Source organism: Salmo salar, chromosome ssa11 (assembly GCF_905237065.1).
Source record: "Salmo salar chromosome ssa11, Ssal_v3.1, whole genome shotgun sequence".
Lineage (NCBI taxonomy): Eukaryota > Metazoa > Chordata > Actinopteri > Salmoniformes > Salmonidae > Salmo > Salmo salar.
Window position 1 is genome coordinate 31,958,038 of NC_059452.1, and position 20,616 is coordinate 31,978,653.

Genomic DNA, 20,616 nt, shown 5'->3' on the forward strand with positions numbered 1-20,616 from the left:
TGAATTTCACTTAGTCAACGCAATTATGTCAATTGGAGAATAAGTGAAAAGTCACCTTAACTGGAAGTTAGGATTTACCCCCATGTGTACAACAATGTTTACTAAATGTTACAGGATCTGAGGCATTTGACGCTGGTTCCTACTTCACAGTAGGGCCGATTCAAAATATGTTTTTTAGTTCTTTTTGCAGAAATGGCTTCTTGAACATGTGAACTTTCATGTGCCTTAATTACAAACGTGTATGGGATTGGTAAATATGAATAAAAATGTAAAATGTGCCTAGTTTAGCCAAGGAGAAAGCACTGAGCTATACTGGGAGAAAGACAGGATATTTCCTGGCTAGTCATGATTGGCTTAGATAATGGAGAGGTTGGGTACGCTGAGATATGATCCCTGATTGGTCTGTCATGTCACAGGCTTCTGTCTATAACAGAATGGGCTCTTTGGTAAGTTCACAGATCATCTTTATCATAGATATTTGGAAAGATAAAGCTATGGAAAACTGCAAAAGTGTTCCTACAGCTCTCAAAAACATTGCTGCCCTGAATTTAGCAGGGTTTAAGTAGAGAGACAACTTCCTGGAGGACAGTGCCATGCTGACTCCCATGTTTACTCAAACTACAGTGTAGGATACGCCATTTTGAAGCTCTGAGCCTGTACTTTAAGCAAATCACTTACATTTGACGTGCCTCAAGAGAAATCTGGACACAATAATCTAAACTAAAGCCCTGATTGGTTAAAAGCTGCTGTTCTCTACCATTGCTGGCAATACCTCCCCTAACAGGGGCCGACTGGCTGTGTCCACAATCAACTCCTAGCCCCTGCCTCCTAAGGACTTGATTACTTATGAAAGAACTGGATAGGCATAGTGAAACAAATGCCTATCCAACCAAGAGTCTCATTCTGTACTGGAAATAAAACTAATTTAAACACAGCGACTGTGAGGTGACTGTGTGAGGTGACTGTGTGAGGTGACTGTGTGAGGTGACTGTGTGAGGTGACTGTGTGGTGCGAGGGGGTGCGGTGCAGGACGCGTTGATTAGACCAAACGTGGGGTTTGATTTTCAGTGCTAATCAGCTTCTCATGCCGTGGTGAGAATCCTTAAGAAAACTCTTACCATCGTAGTCGTTTATAACAGGCTTGTCTTCCTTACCGTCGATTTCATACGCATACACTTCCCCATACATCATCCAGTACGGCTGGAAGACCACGTCTTTGAGCAGCGTCCAACTGGGCTCCTCATTTGGGTACAGGATGGCTTTCCGCGGCACGCCATAACTCAACAACACCACCGCCATGATCACCACAATATAAAACATATTGGCCACCTAGAGGAATATATATGACACACATGATCATTATCCTATACATTATCATAATATATACACATTACAGGATGGCTTTCCGCGGCACGCCATATCTCAACAACACCACCGCCATGATCACCACAATATAAAACATATTGGCCACCTAGAGGAATTGGTGTTGAGTTATGGCATGCCCCAGAAACCCATCCTGTAATATGTGTGTGTGTGTGTGTGTGTGTGTGTGTGTGTGTGTGTGTGTGTGTGTGTGTAATATACATACATGTGTGTGTGTAATATACATACATGCATATTGTACGTATGTATATTACACACACACACACACACACACACACACACACCAGGATGGCTTTCTGGGGCATGCCATAACTCAACACCAGCGCCACCTAAAGGAATATATACATTATCCTATACATTATCACAACAATATAAAACAGCTATCTGTATGAATAGAGACATTACCACCACTATATTAAGGGCATGTGCATGCAGTTAACCAGGTGTAAGTTCTGAGAATAAACGTTCCCGGGAATTTCCCCGGATCCCCATAGTCTATCAAAACATTATGTTGATAGTAGACATTATTGCCACTATGTAAAACATGTTGATATATAGAGGTAACTGCCAAATTAAAAGGAAACACTTGGGTAAATGAGGGATACAAAGTATATTGAAAGCAGGTGCTCCCACACAGGTGTGGTTCCTGAGTTAATTAAGCTATTAACATCCAAATAAAAATGCCCAGTTGCCAATTACTACGACATCCCCGGATTATTCCCACCGCAAGCTCTGTACCTTTTGCCTGGATCATTGCCCCTAGCTAGCTGCAATGCTAGCTGCAATCCAAGTGTCTACTCCTGGCTAACGTCTCTGTCCCGAAGCTAGCGCCAATTAACCCGGAGCCAGCCCATGCTAGGCCCATCTTCCGGCTAGCTGAAGAGTTCCATCAGCCACTCCTGGGCTACAATCACCTATCCGGACCCGTTTTACTGCTGGTGCGGAGCCCCACCGGGCATTCACGACTGGACTACCGACGTTATCTGCCCGAGGCTATTACTCAACTGGCACCTCCATCGCGACGTAACCTGAAGAACCTACCTCCCTAAGTTTGTTTTATTCACTGCTTTAGCACACTCTGCCAACCCGGATGTCCTAGCCGTGTCTGAATCCTGGCTTAGGAAGACCACCAAAAACCCTGAAATCTCCATCCCTAACTACAACATTTTCAGACAAGATAGAACGGCCAAAGGGGGCGGTGTTGCAATTTACTGCAGAGATAGAACTCTGCAGGCCATCTTACTATCCAGGTCTGTACCAAAACAATTCAAGCTTCTACTTCTAAAAATTCACCTTTCCAGAAACAAGTCTCTCACCGTTGCCGCTTGCTGTAGACCACCCTCTGCCCCCAGCTGTGCTCTGGACACCATATGTGAACTTATTGCCCCCCCATCTATCTTCAGAGCTCATGCTGCTAGGTGACCTAAACTGGGACATGCTTAACACCCCGGCCATCCTACAATCTAAGCTTGATGCACTCAATCTCACACAAAATATCAATGAACCTACCAGGTACCACCCCAAAGCCGTAAACACGGGCACCCTCATAGATATCATCTTGCCCTCTAAATACACCTCTGCTGTTTTCAACCAAGATGTCAGCGATCACTGCCTCATTGCCTGCATCCGTAATGGGTCTGCGGTCAAACGACCTCCCCTCATCACTGTCAAACGCTCCCTGAAACACTTCAGAGAGCAGACCTTTCTAATTGACCTGGCCCGGGTATCCTGGAAGGATATTGACCTCACCCCGTCAGTAGAGGATGCCTGGTTATTCTTTAAAAATGCCTTCCTCACCATCTTAAATAAGCATTTCAAGAAATTTAGAACCAGGAACAGATATAGCCCTTGGTTCTCTCCAGACCCTTGACCAGCACAAAAACATCATGTGGCGTTCTGCATTCGCATCGAACAGCCCCCGTGATGTGCAACTTTTCAGGGTTAGGAACCAATATACACAGGTTTTCAAGTTAGGAACCAACATACACAGGCAGTTAGGAAAGCCAAGGCTAGCTTTTTCAAGCAGAAATTTGCTTCCTGCAACACAAACTCAAAAAGTTCTGGGACACTAAAGTCCATGGAGAATAAGAGCACCTTCTCCCAGCTGCCCACTGCACTGAGGATAGGAAACTCTGTCACCACCGATAAATCGACTATAATTGAGAATTTCAATAAGCATTTTTCTACGGCTGGCCATGCTTTCCACCTGGCTACCCCTACCCCGGTCAACAGCCCTGCACCCCCCACAGCAACTCGCTGAAGCCTCCCCCATTTCTCCTTCTCCCAAATCCAGTCAGCTGATGTTCTGAAAGAGGTACAAAATCTGGACCCTTACAAATCAACCGGGCTAGACAATCTGGACCCTTTCTTTTTAAAATTATCTGCCGAAATTGTTGCAACCCCTATTACTAGCCTGTTCAACCTCTCTTTCGTGTCGTCTGAGATTCCCAAAATTGGAAAGCAGCTGCGGTCATCCCCCTCTTCAAAGGGGGGGACACTCTTGACCCAAACTGCTACAGACCTAGATCTATCCTACCCTGCCTGGTCATAGGTGCACCTCAGCCACGCTCAAGGTCCTAAACGATATCATAACCGCCATCGATAAACAATACTGTGCAGCCGTATTCATCAACCTGGCTAAGGCTTTTGACCACATCCTTATCGGCAGACTCAACAGCCTTGGCTTCTCAAATGATTGCTTCGCCTGGTTCACCAACTACTTCTCAGATAGAGTTCAGTGTGTCAAATCGGAGGGCCTGTTGTCCGGACCTCTGGCAGTCTCTATGGGGGTGCCACAGGGTTCAATTCTTGGGCCGACTCTTCTCTGTATACATCAATGTCGTCGCTCTTGCTGCTGGTGAGTCTCTGATCCACCTCTACGCAGACGACACCATTTTGTATACTTCTGGCCCTTCTTTGGACTGTGTTAACTAACCTCCAGACGAGCTTCAATGCCATACAACTCTCCTTCCGTGGCCTCCAACTGCTCTTAAATACAAGTAAAACTAAATGCATGCTCTTCAACCGATCGCTGCCCGCACCTGCCAGGCCGTCTCGCATCACTACTCTGGACAGTTCTGACTTAGAATATGTGGACAACTACAAATACCTAGGTGTCTGGTTAGACTGTAAACTCTCCTTCCAGACTCACATCAAACATCTCCAATCCAAAATTAAAATCTAGAATTGGCTTCCTATTTCGCAACAAAGTATCCTTCACTCATGCTGCCAAACATACCCTCGTAAAACTGACCATCCTACCTATCCTCGACTTTGGCGATGTCATTTACAAACACTCTACTCAACAAATTGGATGCAGTCTATCACAGTGCCATCCGTTTTGTCCACAAAGCCCCATGTACTACCCACCACTGCGACCTGTACGCTCTCGTTGGCTGGCCCTCGCTTCATACTCGTCGCCAAACCCACTGGCTCCAGGTCATCTACAGACCCTGCTAGGTAAAGCCCGCCTTAGCTCGCTGGTCACCATAGCAGCACGCACTCCAGCAGGTATATCTCACTGGTCACCCCCAAAGCCAATTCCTCCTTTGGCCACCTCTCCTTCCAGTTCTCTGCTGCCAATGACTGGAACGAACTACAAAAATCACAGAAACTGGAGACACTTATCTCCCTCACTAGCTTTAAGCACCAGCTGTCAGAGCAGCTCCCAGATCACTGCACCTGTACATAACCCATCTGTAAATAGGCCAAACAACTACCTCAGCCCTACTGTATTTATCTTGCTCCTTTGCACCCCAGTATTTCTACTTTGCACACTCATCTACTGCACATCTACCATTCCAGTGTTTAATTGCTATATTGTATTTACTTCGCCACCATGGCCTATTTATTGTCTTACCTCCCTTATCTCACCTCATTTGCACACATTGTATAGACTTATTTTTCTACTGTATTATTGACTGTATGTTTGTTTTACTCCATGTGTAACTCTGTTGTTGTATGTGTCGAACTGCTTTGCTTTATCTTGGCCAGGTTGCAGTTGTAAATGAGAACTTGTTCTCAACTTGCCTACCTGGTTAAATAAAGGTGAAATATTATTATTATTATTTTTTTTTTTAAATAGGGGTCTCAAAGGAGCATAGGGGATTTAAAGGGTTTGTGTCTCAGTCACCAGATCCCAACCCAATTGAACATTAATGTGAGATTCTGGAACGGCGCCTGAGACAATGTTTTCCACCATCATCAACAAAACACCATTCTAGCTCCAACAGGGCAGTAAAATCTAGCAATACAATAACAATACACACATAATCCCAAAACTAAAAAAAAAGAAGAAATATCAGAAGTAGCAATATCAGAGTCCGGACAATAAACAACTCCTCCCACTGCCCTGGAAGGGAACCTGCCACCTACTGGTCACCACACACCTCATTCAATGTAATCAACCAGATCATGTCCACCTGAAAAAGGCGGCGCTACCCCTTTAAAAGCACCCCCACCTGCAATCATTAGCCTCTTTCAAACCAAACCAGCATGGAACACTAGAGATGTGCTATTGACTGAAAACCATCCGGTCTACCTTCACACATTACCTAAATAAGTTGGTCAAAGGCTACCTTCCTCTCACCTTGTGTTCTTAAAGGCTCTCCACAGTGATTTCCCAGTCTACGCAAACCAACCTTTAACAGACACACCCATTAACTAGTGTACGGGCAGGGCTCGGGTATCACTAACATTTTGAAGCTGAGCCATTTGCGCGTGCTCTGCTGCGCAGCACAGTCATATCTGACTGAGATCATAACATGGTGTCAGAAGTACTTCAACCTTGTCAAATATATACTACAGGAGAGTATTTCACAGAAAATACTGTTCCTTGAGGTTTGTCAGTTTAGAGTGATGAAAAGCAGCTCTTATGTCTCTCCATTGAGCAGAGCAGCCCAGTGGAGCCGTTGCTATGGATACTTACAGAGTACATGCAGAGTGAGATTCCCGCAGGGAGTGAGTGACAGACAGAGACGAGCAGCTAAGGGATTTACTAAACGGAGGAAGTTATTTCTGGTTTCAGGCAGGGCCGAATTTGGCGGAAGCAAATCGGGCCTGGGTAGTGTAAGGCATGAACGTCACAAGTATGGGTAGGGCTTGGACTTCAGATGAATGCCCGTGCAGGGCTCTAAAAGTGGGTAAAAACAGCATGTAAACATTGTTAAAGTGACTAGTGTTCAATGTCTCTATGTTGGGGGTTCTCTTTATTTTGGCAGTTACCTGTACATTGTCAGCTCTATCCATAATGTAAATGTAATCGTAATAGACAATTGAATTGACAACTCAATTGTAATAGATATTATCATCACTATATAAAATATGTTGATGTACATTATCACTGATATATAAAACATTTAGATATACATTGAAATGTCAGCATTGAAACGCCAGCCACCCTAGTCGACTGTTCTCTCTGCTACTGCATGGCAAGCGGTACCGGAGCGCCATGTCTAGGTCCAAAAGGCTTCTTAACAGCTTCTACCCCCAAGCCGTAAGACTCCTGAACAGCAAATCAAAGGGCTACCCAGAACCCTATTTTACGCTGCTGCTGCTACTCTGTTTATAATCTTTGCATAGGCACTAACTCTACCTACATGCACATAAACTCAGCAAAAAAAGAAACATCCCTTTTTCAGGACCCTGTCTTTCAAAATAGTAAAAATCCAAATAACTTCACAGATCTTCATTGTAAAGGTTTAAACACTGTTTCCCATGCTTGTTCAATGAACCATAAACAATTAATGAACATGGAGCTGTGGAACGGTCATTAAGACACTAACAGCTTACAGACGGTAGGCAATTAAGGTCACAGTTATGAAAACTTAGGACTAAAGAGGCCTTTCTACTGACTCTGAAAAACACCAAAAGAAAGATGCTCAGGGTCCCTGCTCATCTGCGTGAACGTGCCTTAGGCATGCTGCAAGGAGGCATGAGGACTGCAGCTGTGGCCAGGGCAATAAATTACAATGTCTGTACTGTGAGACGCCTAAGACGGTGCTACAGGGAGACAGGATGGACAGCTGATCGTCCTCGCAGTGGCAGACCACGTGTAACAACACCTGCACAGGATCGGTACATCCGAACATCACACCTGCGGGACAGGTACAGGATGGCAACAACTGCCCGAGTTACACCAGGAACGCACAATCCCTCCATCAGTGCTCAGACTGTCCGCAATAGGCTGAGAGAGGCTGGACTGAGGGCTTGTAGGCCTGTTGTAAGGAAGGTCCTCACCAGACATCACCGTCAGCAACGTCGCCTACGGGTACAAACCCACCGTCGCTGGACCAGACAGGACTGGCAAAAAGTGCTCGTCACTGACGAGTCGTGGTTTCGTCTCACCAGGGGTGATGGTCGGATTCGGGTTTATCGTCGAAGGAATGAGCGTTACACCGAGGCCTGTACTCTGGAGCGGGATCGATTTGGAGGTGGAGGGTCCGTCAGGGTCTGGGCCGGTGTGTCACAGCATCATCGGACTGAGCTTGTTGTCATTGCAGGCAATCTCAACGCTGTGTGTTACAGGAAGACATACCCTGATGTGGTACCCTTCCTGCAGGCTCATCCTGACATGACCCTCCAGCATGACAATGCCACCAGCCATACTGCTCATTCTGTGTGTGATTTCCTGCAGGACAGGAATGTCAGTGTTCTGCCATGGCCAGCGAAGAGCCCGGATCTCAATCCCATTGAGCAAGTCTGGGACCTGTTGGATCGGAGGGTAAGGGCCATTCCCCCCAGAAATGTCCGGGAACTTGCAGGTGCCTTGGTGGGAGAGTGGGGTAACATCTCACAGCAAGAACTGGCAAATCTGGTGCAGTCCATGAGGAGGAGATGCACTGCAGTACTTAATGCAGCTGGTGACCACACCAGATACTGACTGTTACTTTTGATTTTGACCCCCCCTTTGTTTAGGGACACATTATTCAATTTCTGTTAGTCACATGTCTGTGGAACTTGTTCAGTTTATGTCTCAGTTGTTGAACCTTATGTTCATACAAATATTTACACGTTAAGTTTGCTGAAAATAAACGCAGTTGACAGTGAGAGGACATTTATTTTTTTGTTTATTACCTCAATGAACCTGTGCTCCCTGTATATATCCTCACTATTGTTATTTTACTGCTGCTGTTTAAATTATGTTACTTTCATTTTCTACTTATCCATTTTTACTTAACACATTTTTCTTCTTAACTTCTTAAAGCATTGTTGATTAAGGGCTCGTAAGTAAGCATTTCACTGTAAGGTTGTATTGTTGTATTCGGCGCATGTGACAAATACAATTTGATTTGACACAGTTGAAAAACTCATTTGGATTAGTAAAGCATTAGAAAAAAAAGAACTCACCATTTTACCGATCATCATCACATACGGTCCTGCTTGCTGGTTGACTGCCAGAATATCTAGGAGTCTCACGTACCAGAAGATGATATTCAAGCAATACACAGTCCGGCCTTGGACAAGCACATCCTCTCCTCCGATCCTCAATCCAAAGCCCACAAAGAAGGTGACAATAGCCAGGAAGTCTGAGAGGTTAAAATAGTCACTGAACCAGACTTTAACCTTCTGGCTAATCTTCCCAGCTTCAGACATAAACATCTACAAAGAAAGAAACAGAACAGACAATAGGACATGAGTGAACTGAGAGCTCAAATCAAATCAATGGAAACAAAGTGATAGAAATGGAGAGATATTCTATCAACGTGAATGTGGACTCAGCACTTCTCTGTTTAAACTGTCACATAGAAGAATAAGGACCTTGTTTAAAGCAAATTGAACTAAACGAAATTGTATTGAATCCTCTGAGAGACAAAGACAGCTGGGTAAGTGTCTTGTCCTTCTCATACAAATTAAGTCATAGGGTCCATTCCAAATGGCAAAAGCAGTGCACTACATAGCAAATACGGTGCCGATTGGAACATAATCATATTGATGTAGAGAGCAGGGAGCAGCATTAGCGTACCTCTCGTATCTTCTCGATGGCGGAGGTGAATATGTAGAGGATGACCACCCACTCTTGAGGAGACGGAAACTCGGGCATCCGGACCAGAACGACAAACGAGTACAGCATCAGAAAGCCCAGGTACGCCAGCTATCCAGGGGACAACACACACACACCTTTACACAGGCTATTATACAGACCCACAACACACACCTTTACACAGGCCATTATACAGACCCGCAACACACACCTTCACACAGGCCATTATACAGACCCGCAACACACACCTTCACACAGGCCATTATACAGACCCGCAACACACACCTTCACACAGGCTATTATACAGACCCGCAACACACACCTTCACACAGGCTATTATACAGACCCGCAACACACACCTTCACACAGGCTATTATACAGACCCGCAACACACACCTTCACACAGGCTATTATACAGACCCGCAACACACACCTTCACACAGGCTATTATACAGACCCGCAACACACACCTTCACACAGGCTATTATACAGACCCGCAACACACACCTTCACACAGGCTATTATACAGACCCGCAACACACACCTTCACACAGGCTATTATACAGACCCGCAACACACACCTTCACACAGGCTATTATACAGACCCGCAACACACACCTTCACACAGGCTATTATACAGACCCGCAACACACACCTTCACACAGGCTATTATACAGACTCGCAACACACACCTTCACACAGGTTATTATATAGACCCACAACACACACCTTCACACAGGTTATTATACAGACCCGCAACACACACCTTCACACAGGTTATTATACAGACCCGCAACACACACCTTCACACAGGCTATTATACAGACCCGCAACAGACACCTTCACACAGGCTATTATACAGACCCGCAACACACACCTTCACACAGGCTATTATACAGACCCGCAACACACACCTTCACACAGGCTATTATACAGACTCGCAACACACACCTTCACACAGGATATTATACAGACTCGCAACACACACCTTCACACAGGTTATTATATAGACCCACAACACACACCTTTACATACCATACACAGGCTATTATACAGACACACAACACACACCTTTACATACCATACACAGGCTATTATACACACACCTTTACATACCATACACAGGCTATCATACAGACCCACAACACACACCTTTACATACCATACATAGGCTATTATACAGACCCACAACACACACCTTTACATACCATACACAGGCTATTATACAGACCCACAACACACACCTTTACATACCATACATAGGCTATTATACAGACCCACAACACACACCTTTACATACCATACACAGGCTATTATACACACACCTTTACATACCATACATAGGCTATTATACAGACCCACAACATACACCTTTACATACCATACATAGGCTATTATACAGACCCACAACACACACCTTTACATACCATACACAGGCTATTATACAGACCCACAACACACACCTTTACATACCATACACAGGCTATTATACAAACACCTTTACATACCATACACAGGCTATTATACACACACCTTTACATACCATACACAGGCTATTATACACACACCTTTACATACCATACACAGGCTATTATACAGACCCACAACACACACCTTTACATACCATACATAGGCTATTATACAGACCCACAACACACACCTTTACATACCATACACAGGCTATTATACAAACACCTTTACATACCATACACAGGCTATTATACACACACCTTTACATACCATACACAGGCTATTATACAGACCCACAACACACACCTTTACATACCATACACAGGCTATTATACACACACCTTTACATACCATACACAGGCTTTTATACAGACCCACAACACACACACACACACACACCTTTACACAGACCCACAACACACCTTTACACAGGCTATTATACAGACCCACAAACGTACACCAGCTAGCCAGGAGACACACAAACACCTTAAATTATACCAGTACCGCGACACTAGGAAGTAAGGAAGGAAAGGAAAAATGAAGCAGACTTGATTACTTGAGGAAAACAGTCCTTATGTTGTCACTGAGTCACATTTGTTTATTTTGCAATCTATAGCACACACTGTTGTACAACAGCACCACAGAGTGAAGTCTGCTTTGTGTTGGTATTGTGATACCAGTATCGATACTGGTCACACACACACACACACACACACAAAGAACCAGGTAAGTGTAAAGCTGATTGAAAATGCTTCTTTATTGTTAGTAAACCCTTGTCCAAGACAATGCCCAGGACCCATATTTAAAAAGTGTCCCCCCATCCATATAATGTTATTTATTTAAAATCAATATCAGCCCTTTTCAAACCTTTTCTCAGAGACCCCTAGATATTCCATGTATTTGAACTATTCCAGAACTAGCACACCCGAATCCACTAGTCAACGTAGGATCCAGCCCTCGACCAGTAGAACTAGTGTGCTAGTTTAGGGCCGTCAGAGGAGAGTTTGGAAAAAGGCTGATCTGTAGGGGTCATTATGACCTAAAAGGCTAAACTGATCCTATATCAGCAGTCCTACTTTGTTCCTGCTTTGTGACATACCCCCAGGTCTTTTTAGAGGTGAACACTGTGAGCCTGACTAGTGAAGCATGAAGTGAAGGAAACTACAGCATTCAACAACACCTCTCAGCCATTATACAGACCCACCCCCCACCCTAGACATCAGTCATTCTAACTATGGCCTGCGGGTTAGGTAGGGTGTATGTGGCTGCTGGAGGGCCGTGACTAAACTGAGACTGATCAGTGTGGGGATCAGTGCTGACTGAGGCTGGCAGGGTTATTATGCGGAAGCAGAGATCGTGATGTGACAGACATGCAGTGAGAGCTGGATCATTGTGTGGCAGGCAGCATAATTATGTTGATGTTGATTGTGGGGTAGATAAGCATTGATCTGGGTACAGCAGCTATAGTTATGTTAAGGACTGTTCTACTGACGCTATCAGGACATGCAAATGAAGCCAGGGCACCTGGAAAACCACCTGAGGGTACGTGTGTGTGTGTGTGTGTGTGTGTGTGTGTGAGGGTGTGTGAAGTATGCAGGGGGTGGGAGGTAGAACTCTGGAAAAGTACACACGCCCCAGCCTCCCTCTGTCCTCTCAACATGAACACGTTTCATGTCAGCCCTCCCTGGTCTCAGAGTACACACACTGGGGGAGTTGTGCTCATTTTTACACCATTACATTACTTCTAAAGGGAAAACTCCACCCACCCGGGACACAAAGCGATGCAAAACAAACACACACACACACACACACACACACAGGGCAGGATACAGGAAATATCCCACAAGGAGAAAGGAAACATCCCTTCCATGGCTCCACGGGGAAAACCTTGGTAGTCAGAACTCTGCTGTACCATTAAACATAGTAGAGCCCAGAGCGTCTGCTAGTCAGTTCACATGGAGGGGTAGAACCAGGGGCCAGGGTTTCATACCGTGTTGAACCAGAACTTGACGATGGGAGCGTGGTAGAAGGCGTAGAACTTCCTGGTTAGAGGAAGTCTTCGGGAGCGGACCTGTGTCTCCGCCTCATCCTTCACCTCCACGTTGTCATCCGCCTTCGCCTCCTGGAACACGTCCTGTTTAATAACGCCCGTTTAATAGACATGTAAGCATATGTCCATATATATACATGCAGACTGAAAACAGACCACAGCACCAGAAATTAAGAAACAATGAATTAAGAGAGAACTGCAGTCCAACCCTCTCTCTCATATAGCTACCCCTCATAGCCAAACCCCAGAACCATCATAGCTACCCCTCATAGCTAAACCCCAGGACCCTTATAGCTACCCCTCATAGCTAAATCCCAGGACCATCATAGCTACCCCTCATAGCTAAATCCCAGGACCATCATAGCTACCCCTCATAGCTAAACCCCAGGACCATCATAGCTAAATCCCAGGACCATCATAGCTACCCCTCATAGCTAAACCCCAGGACCCTTATAGCTACCCCTCATAGCAAAATCCCAGGACCATCATAGCTTCCCCTCAGAGCTAAACCCCAGGACCATCATAGCTACCCCTCATAGCTAAATCCCAGGACCATCATAGCTACCCCTCATAGCTAAACCCCAGGACCCTTATAGCTACCCCTCATAGCTAAATCCCAGGACCCTCATAGCTAAATCCCAGGACCCTCATAGCTAAATCCCAGGACCATCATAGCTACCCCTCATAGCTAAACATCAGGACCATCAAAGCTACCCCTTATAGCTAAATCCCCAGGACCATCATAGCTACCCCTCATAGCTAAATCCCAGGACCATCAAAGCTACCCCTCATAGCTAAATCCCAGGATCATCATAGCTACCCCTCATAGCTAAACCCCCAGGACCCTCATAGCTTCCCCTCATAGCTAAACCCCAGGACCATCATAGCTACCCCTCATAGCTAAACCCCAGGACCCTCATAGCTACCCCTCATAGCTAAACCCCAGGACCATCATAGCTAAACCCCAGGACCATTATAGCTTCCCCTCATAGCTAAACCCCAGGACCATCATAGCTACCCTTCATAGCTAAACCCCAGGACCATCATAGCTACCCTTCATAGCTAAACCCCAGGACCATCATAGCTACCCTTCATAGCTAAACCCCAGGACCATCATAGCTACCCTTCATAGCTAAACCCCAGGACCATCATAGCTACCCTTCATAGCTAAACCCCAGGACCATCACAGCTACCCTTCATAGCTAAACCCCGGGACCCTCATAGCTTCCCCTCATAGCTAAACCCCAGGACCATCATAGCTACCCTTCATAGCTAAACCCCAGGACCATCATAGCTACCCTTCATAGCTAAACCCCAGGACCCTCATAGCTACCCCTCATAGCTAAACCCCAGGACCATCATAGCTACCCCTCATAGCTAAACCCCAGGACCCTCATAGCTTCCCCTCATAGCTAAACCCCAGGACCATCATAGCTAAATCCCAGGACCATCATAGCTAAACCCCAGGACCATCATAGCTACCCTTCATAGCTAAACCCCAGGACCATCATAGCTACCCCTCATAGCTAAACCCCAGGACCATCATAGCTACCCCTCATAGCTAAACCCCAGGACCCTTATAGCTACCCCTCATAGCTAAACCCCAGGACCCTTATAGCTACCCCTCATAGCTAAATCCCAGGACCCTTATAGCTACCCCTCATAGCTAAACCCCAGGACCCTTATAGCTACCCCTCATAGCTAAACCCCAGGACCCTTATAGCTACCCCTCATAGCTAAATCCCAGGACCCTCATAGCTACCCCTCATAGCTAAATCCCAGGACCATCATAGCTACCCCTCATAGCTAAACCCCAGGACCATCATAGCTACCCCTCATAGCTAAACCCCAGGACCCTTATAGCTACCCCTCATAGCTAAACCCCAGGACCCTTATAGCTACCCCTCATAGCTAAATCCCAGGACCCTCATAGCTACCCCTCATAGCTAAACCCCAGGACCATCATAGCTACCCTTCATAGCTAAACCCCAGGACCATCATAGCTACCCTTCATAGCTAAACCCCAGGACCATCATAGCTACCCTTCATAGCTAAACCCCAGGACCATCATAGCTACCCTTCATAGCTAAACCCCAGGACCATCACAGCTACCCTTCATAGCTAAACCCCGGGACCCTCATAGCTTCCCCTCATAGCTAAACCCCAGGACCATCATAGCTACCCTTCATAGCTAAACCCCAGGACCATCATAGCTACCCTTCATAGCTAAACCCCAGGACCCTCATAGCTACCCCTCATAGCTAAACCCCAGGACCATCATAGCTACCCCTCATAGCTAAACCCCAGGACCCTCATAGCTTCCCCTCATAGCTAAACCCCAGGACCATCATAGCTAAATCCCAGGACCATCATAGCTAAACCCCAGGACCATCATAGCTACCCTTCATAGCTAAACCCCAGGACCATCATAGCTACCCCTCATAGCTAAACCCCAGGACCATCATAGCTACCCCTCATAGCTAAACCCCAGGACCCTTATAGCTACCCCTCATAGCTAAACCCCAGGACCCTTATAGCTACCCCTCATAGCTAAATCCCAGGACCCTCATAGCTACCCCTCATAGCTAAATCCCAGGACCATCATAGCTACCCCTCATAGCTAAACCCCAGGATCATCAGAATACCAGTAGCACCAGTGTACTTGCCAGAACAGACACAGTAAGATAAGAAAATACAACATAAACTAAGATAACAGATGAGATGAACTCTGTCATATTGATTCTGACCATCTGTATGTTGTCGGTGGTGTTATGGAAGTTGTGTTCGCTGTCCTCCATGGTCATCTGATGAGCGTCCTGACTCTGAGGGATGTGGGACATCTCTGCCTTTGTCTTGTACTCCAACAGGAGGATGGCAGGAGGCACCAGGATACTGAGGATCACCTAGAGATATGTACATTATTATATTAATATTATATTTAGTTTTGAAATGTATTTATTGTATATGTTTATTCAGGAGGGACCAGGATAATGAGAATCACCTGGAAAAACATAATACATATATAATAACCATCCAAGCACAGAGCCCTGTGGAACACTATTGCGTGCGTGCTCGTGCGTGCGTGCATGTATATACACTGCATTGCTGGGCAGTGTCACCTTGTACCAGGAGTTCTTCCTCATGTTGAGTCGTCCCATCCACATGTCTGACAGCAGCAGCTGGGTACAGGTGTGAGCCACGAAGGGTCGTAACCGTGACGACACGGCCAGCTTCAGACAGGTGCTGTTACTCCAGTTCTTCAGTTCGTAGGTCAGCAGTTTCATCGCCATGGTTTCATCCTGTCTGAACGACTGCTCCAGGAGGTCCACTGCTAGGGTGCCAAATTCACTATGAAATAATAATCATCATCAAACCTACATTACTCCAGACATCATCCCTCTGAACATGACACACACATACCACAGTATCAAACTCACTGAAAACACCATCATGAACATCATCAGTCACCGCAACACAGCTCCTCATTGTCACTTCACTCACAAAAATAGTCTGATACATTACATACTAATACTCAGTCATACTCATACTTCAGGTAGCCTTGAGTATTAGTGACTACTAATAGTAATGCATCATACTTAGAGTACTTAAAGTATTAGTATGTCATCTGTCACATATTATAGTAGTCTTGAGTATTAGTGAGGATTGAAGTGTCCTAGTTATTTGGTGTGTAATGTGTCATACTTGGAGTAGTCCTTGAGTTCCTGGGAGGTGTCGTCGACCACGTCACTCTTCTTGGCTTCATAGCCCATGGAGCGACAGAGTTTACAGGCCACCAGGGCCTTGGCCATGCTTTCCTCCCCATGCTGCCAGAAGAACAGAGACATCTTCTGCCTATTCATCAGGACGGCCCACATCAGCAGCTCATTGAACGGGTACGGAAACCGGCGTGTCTCCGGGTCGTCGATGTCAACTATCTCCTCCTTGGCTTTTTTCTTGGACTGGTCTGTCGCCGACTCCAACTAAGAGGGAGAGGGGTGGGTGTCAAGAGGGGGATTTGAATGTAATCTGATGGCTCAGTTCTGTGGGTTTGTATGGCTGATTGTGTGTGTGTGTGTGTGTGTGTGTGTACACCTTGGGTTTGTATTGATTTGATTGATTTATTTCATTCATGCTCGCAGTCAACAAGAGTAATGCAGAATGCACAGTTACATTCAAACAATACTTCAAAACATGATATTCAAGAAAAATCCTCTCACAAGAAATTACAGTTTAAAGTGTCACATTTTGTCATTAAAAAGTCTGATGGCAGATGTCAATGGTAGAATTTTTCTGCCTATTTTTCCTTGCGTTGATGCCGGACAGTTGGTTCTGGTTGCGGAGGACTCTGCCAGTACTCTCCCCTTCTCTGTGGTAGGAGATCCTGTAGACGCTGGTCAGGTTGGTGCATGTCAGTGACCAGTCTTACTGCTGCTTGCTCTCTCCATGGCTGTAGTGGTGGAAAGGTCAGTGGGATGTCTCTGTTTTGGTTATTATCTTGCTTGTCCTTTCCTGTACCCTATCCAGCGCAACTTGCTGCATCTTTGTGCAGCCTACCAGCAACACACTGGCATACTCCAGGCATGGTCGGATTACATTGGTATAGATTTCCACAAGGTCATCAGTGGACAGGCTGTTTCTTGCCATCACACAAGTCACAGTGTGTTCTCAGATATGACTGTCCATGTTGTGCGTGTACCTTGGGTTTGTATGGCTGTGCAGTCTTGATGAAGTGGTCGTGCCTGGTCTTCTCCTTCTTGTCGGCCTGGATACTGAACGACTCTTGGCTCTTCCTCAGGTGGGACCCAGGCCCTGCAGAGTGGCGACCTGATCTCTGGAGAGAGACAGAGAAAAAGGGAGTAATGCTGAAAGTAAACTCTTCTCTAAGTGAATCAATCAGTGAAAGCAGAAGGTCAAAATAACCTGTGTGAACAATGAGTTTAACCCTTGACCCTGAAGCGAACTTATGTTTTAACCTTTAATCTTCAACCCTTAACACTAACCGTTAACCCTTACCCTGCTGTTGCCATGGAGATTGTTGTAGATAATCCTGAAGCGTTTCCTGGTGTAGTTGCACCTGTAAGTCCCGCCCATCAGGAACTCTATCACCAGGCCAATGTCAATTAAGGTCATCTTGTAGTTAGGGGGGAGATTACCCTGGAAACAGTTAGTCATAGTGAGCCATACTAATCAACAACACCATCAATTACTATTGTTCAAATTCATTCAGACTGACAATCAATGGTTGACAAGAAGTCAAAGATGTACCTGTTTGACATCCCTTACGAGGTTGAAGAGCGTGGGATTGGTAGGGGACTGTTTCTGGAACAGAAGAGACACAGATAAAAACACGATGCCCAGCAGGACCATGGATAAACAGACCGTTTAGAAATGATTGACAGAATACGAATCAAACGTTAGATTTGAGAGGTTGCACGTGTGATGAGAACAGTAATGGTACCAGCATAGAGCCCTGTGGAGCATCATTACATGTATGTGTGTGAAATTGGTGAGCCGTGTGTGTGTGTGTGTGTGTGTGTGTGTGTGTGTGTGTGTGTGTGTGTGTGTGTGTGTGTGTTTACCGTGTTGTATAGCTCCTCCAGCCGTGTGATGGTAAGGAACCTGTGCATGCTAACTCCATTCTCAATCAGGAGCTTCACAAACTCCACACGGTCCATCACTAAGGCATCCAGCATGGCCTGCTCCAACGAACCCACCTGCACACACACACACACACACACACACCTCAACAAGGATCCAACATTAACTGCACTAACAAGTGACTGGACGTTTCTATATCCTGAATAAATACACCAGACCAGTTCAGATTAGTCAAAATAAACAGGCTACTGGCAGCCTTCCTGTAGCCTGTCTCTTGGGTCATATAGGACCACTGACTCTGGAGAGGCTAGCTTAGGAGATATTTGGGTTTTAAATTACATTTTTTCCATTTAGGCTGATACTGATGAACAGCACATTCATAACAGATGCAGTCTTGACAGACAGCCAGCCACACAGACAGAGAGCCAACCAGCCAGCCACATAGACAGAGAGAGCCAGCCAGCCACATAAACAGAGAGAGCCAGCCAGCCAGAGACAAAGAGAGCCAGCCATCCAGAGACAAAGAGAGCCAGCCATCCACATAAACAGAGAGAGCCAGCCAGCCAGAAACAGAGAGAGCCAGCCATCCAGAGACAAAGAGAGCCAGCCATCCACATAAACAGAGAGAGCCAGCCAGCCAGAAACAGAGAGAGCCAGCCATCCAGAGACAAAGAGAGCCAGCCATCCACATAAACAGAGAGAGCCAGCCAGCCAGCCAGAGACAGAGACAAAGAGAGCCAGCCAGCCAGCCACACACAGATAGACGTACCAGTAGCTGCTGTCCGTAGACAAACACATGGTTCTTAGCGATGTCCACCCGGTCCCAGGCCAGAGTCAGAACCAGCTGGTCAAACGCAGACTCATTGGTGCCTGGAGGAGCAGCACACAAATCACATGTTATTGGTCACATGCGCCAAATACAACAGGTGTAGACTTTACAGGAAAATGCTTACTTACGAGCCCGTTCCCAACAATGCAGAGTTAAAAAGACAAATATTTGCTAAATAAAAAGGAAATAGTAACAAATACATTAAGGCTATATACGAGGAGTACCAGTACTGAGTCAATGTGCAGGGTTACGAGGTAGTTTGTAGTATGTACATAGGGTTAGAAGAGACTAGGTAATCAGGATATATAATAAACAGAGTAGCAGCAGCGTAAGCACACACACACACACACACACACACACACACACACACACACACACACACACACACACACACACTAATTGCTAGGCAAAGCCAGATTAATTCTGTGTTTCCTGTTGACTTAGCAGCAGGATTTAGAGAACAGGGCTAGGTCGGAGGACAATACAGAAACAACCATACAGAATAATACAGATGAATTATCATACTAATCCCCACTACTGTTTTACACAGAACCATATCCTAACATGGGATCCAATGTACACTCTAATCATCCATATAAACCCATGCATGAAGTCAGAGTTCCACACCAAGTTAGTATTCTAGTGGATGAAAGCTGAACAATCCCCCCTCAGGGGACTCCTGGCACATGGTTTGGGAGTGCCCAGGGGTTTTACATTTCTGGACTTGTGTTTCATCCGGTCTTTGTGACATAATGGGTAGAAATGTACAATGTTGCCCATCTATTTTATTGTTAAATGATGACACTACTTTAGACCTGTCAAACAGAGACACATTTGGCTGGCTTAACAGCAGACCAAATTATTATAGCCTCATGTCAGCAGGCTCCTCATTCTTTAAGCAGACATGTCTGCTATCATTCACGGACATTATAAACATGGAAATATCTGTAGGACTCGTGCATGGGGCGAATTAAAAACATATTTGCTCTTTCATCAACATATGACTCTAAAAAGACTGCTATTGTGAACCACTAATCTAACTTTGGGTTGGGGAAGTCCTGTGGGTGGGTGTGGGATGGGAACTTTGTCTTGTTCGGCCTTGTCACTTGTTTCTCTGTCTATGTTTTCCCCGTTTTGTGTACCTTATTAAAAATTAAATAATAGTGCATACTAATACACAGTCAAACACAACTACCATAGAGAGAGAATTTCCTACAGGATTTCCTTTTGGTAAAGTTTAAAGTTCAAGTCGTATTTTCAGGATGTAAATCGGGACATTTCCATATTTACAAACGTCTCTGTAAC

The 20,616-nt window shown here is 45.5% G+C and overlaps 1 protein-coding gene across 5 annotated transcripts in view; it reads right to left on the reverse strand.

Moving 5' to 3' along the window:
* LOC106587734 (transient receptor potential cation channel subfamily M member 7) overlaps positions 1-20,616 on the reverse strand; it is a 94,501-nt gene that overhangs the window by 26,823 nt on the left and 47,062 nt on the right. For 3 of the 5 annotated variants that reach the window (XM_045689351.1, XM_045689350.1, XM_045689349.1), the window contains exons 11-22: positions 19,252-19,351; positions 18,464-18,598; positions 18,150-18,203; positions 17,898-18,038; positions 17,581-17,715; positions 16,587-16,864; positions 16,004-16,232; positions 15,632-15,787; positions 12,825-12,968; positions 9,347-9,475; positions 8,731-8,982; positions 1,155-1,329 (exon numbers count right to left, since the gene is read on the reverse strand). In XM_045689351.1, the coding sequence (XP_045545307.1) occupies positions 1,155-1,329; positions 8,731-8,982; positions 9,347-9,475; positions 12,825-12,968; positions 15,632-15,787; positions 16,004-16,232; positions 16,587-16,864; positions 17,581-17,715; positions 17,898-18,038; positions 18,150-18,203; positions 18,464-18,598; positions 19,252-19,351 (1,928 nt within the window). Of the gene's footprint in view, positions 1-1,154; positions 1,330-1,375; positions 1,472-8,730; positions 8,983-9,346; positions 9,476-12,824; positions 12,969-15,631; positions 15,788-16,003; positions 16,259-16,586; positions 16,865-17,580; positions 17,716-17,897; positions 18,039-18,149; positions 18,204-18,463; positions 18,599-19,251; positions 19,352-20,616 lie in introns of those variants that run through there. The other 2 variants (XM_045689352.1, XR_006757554.1) reach the window with 2 other exon arrangements.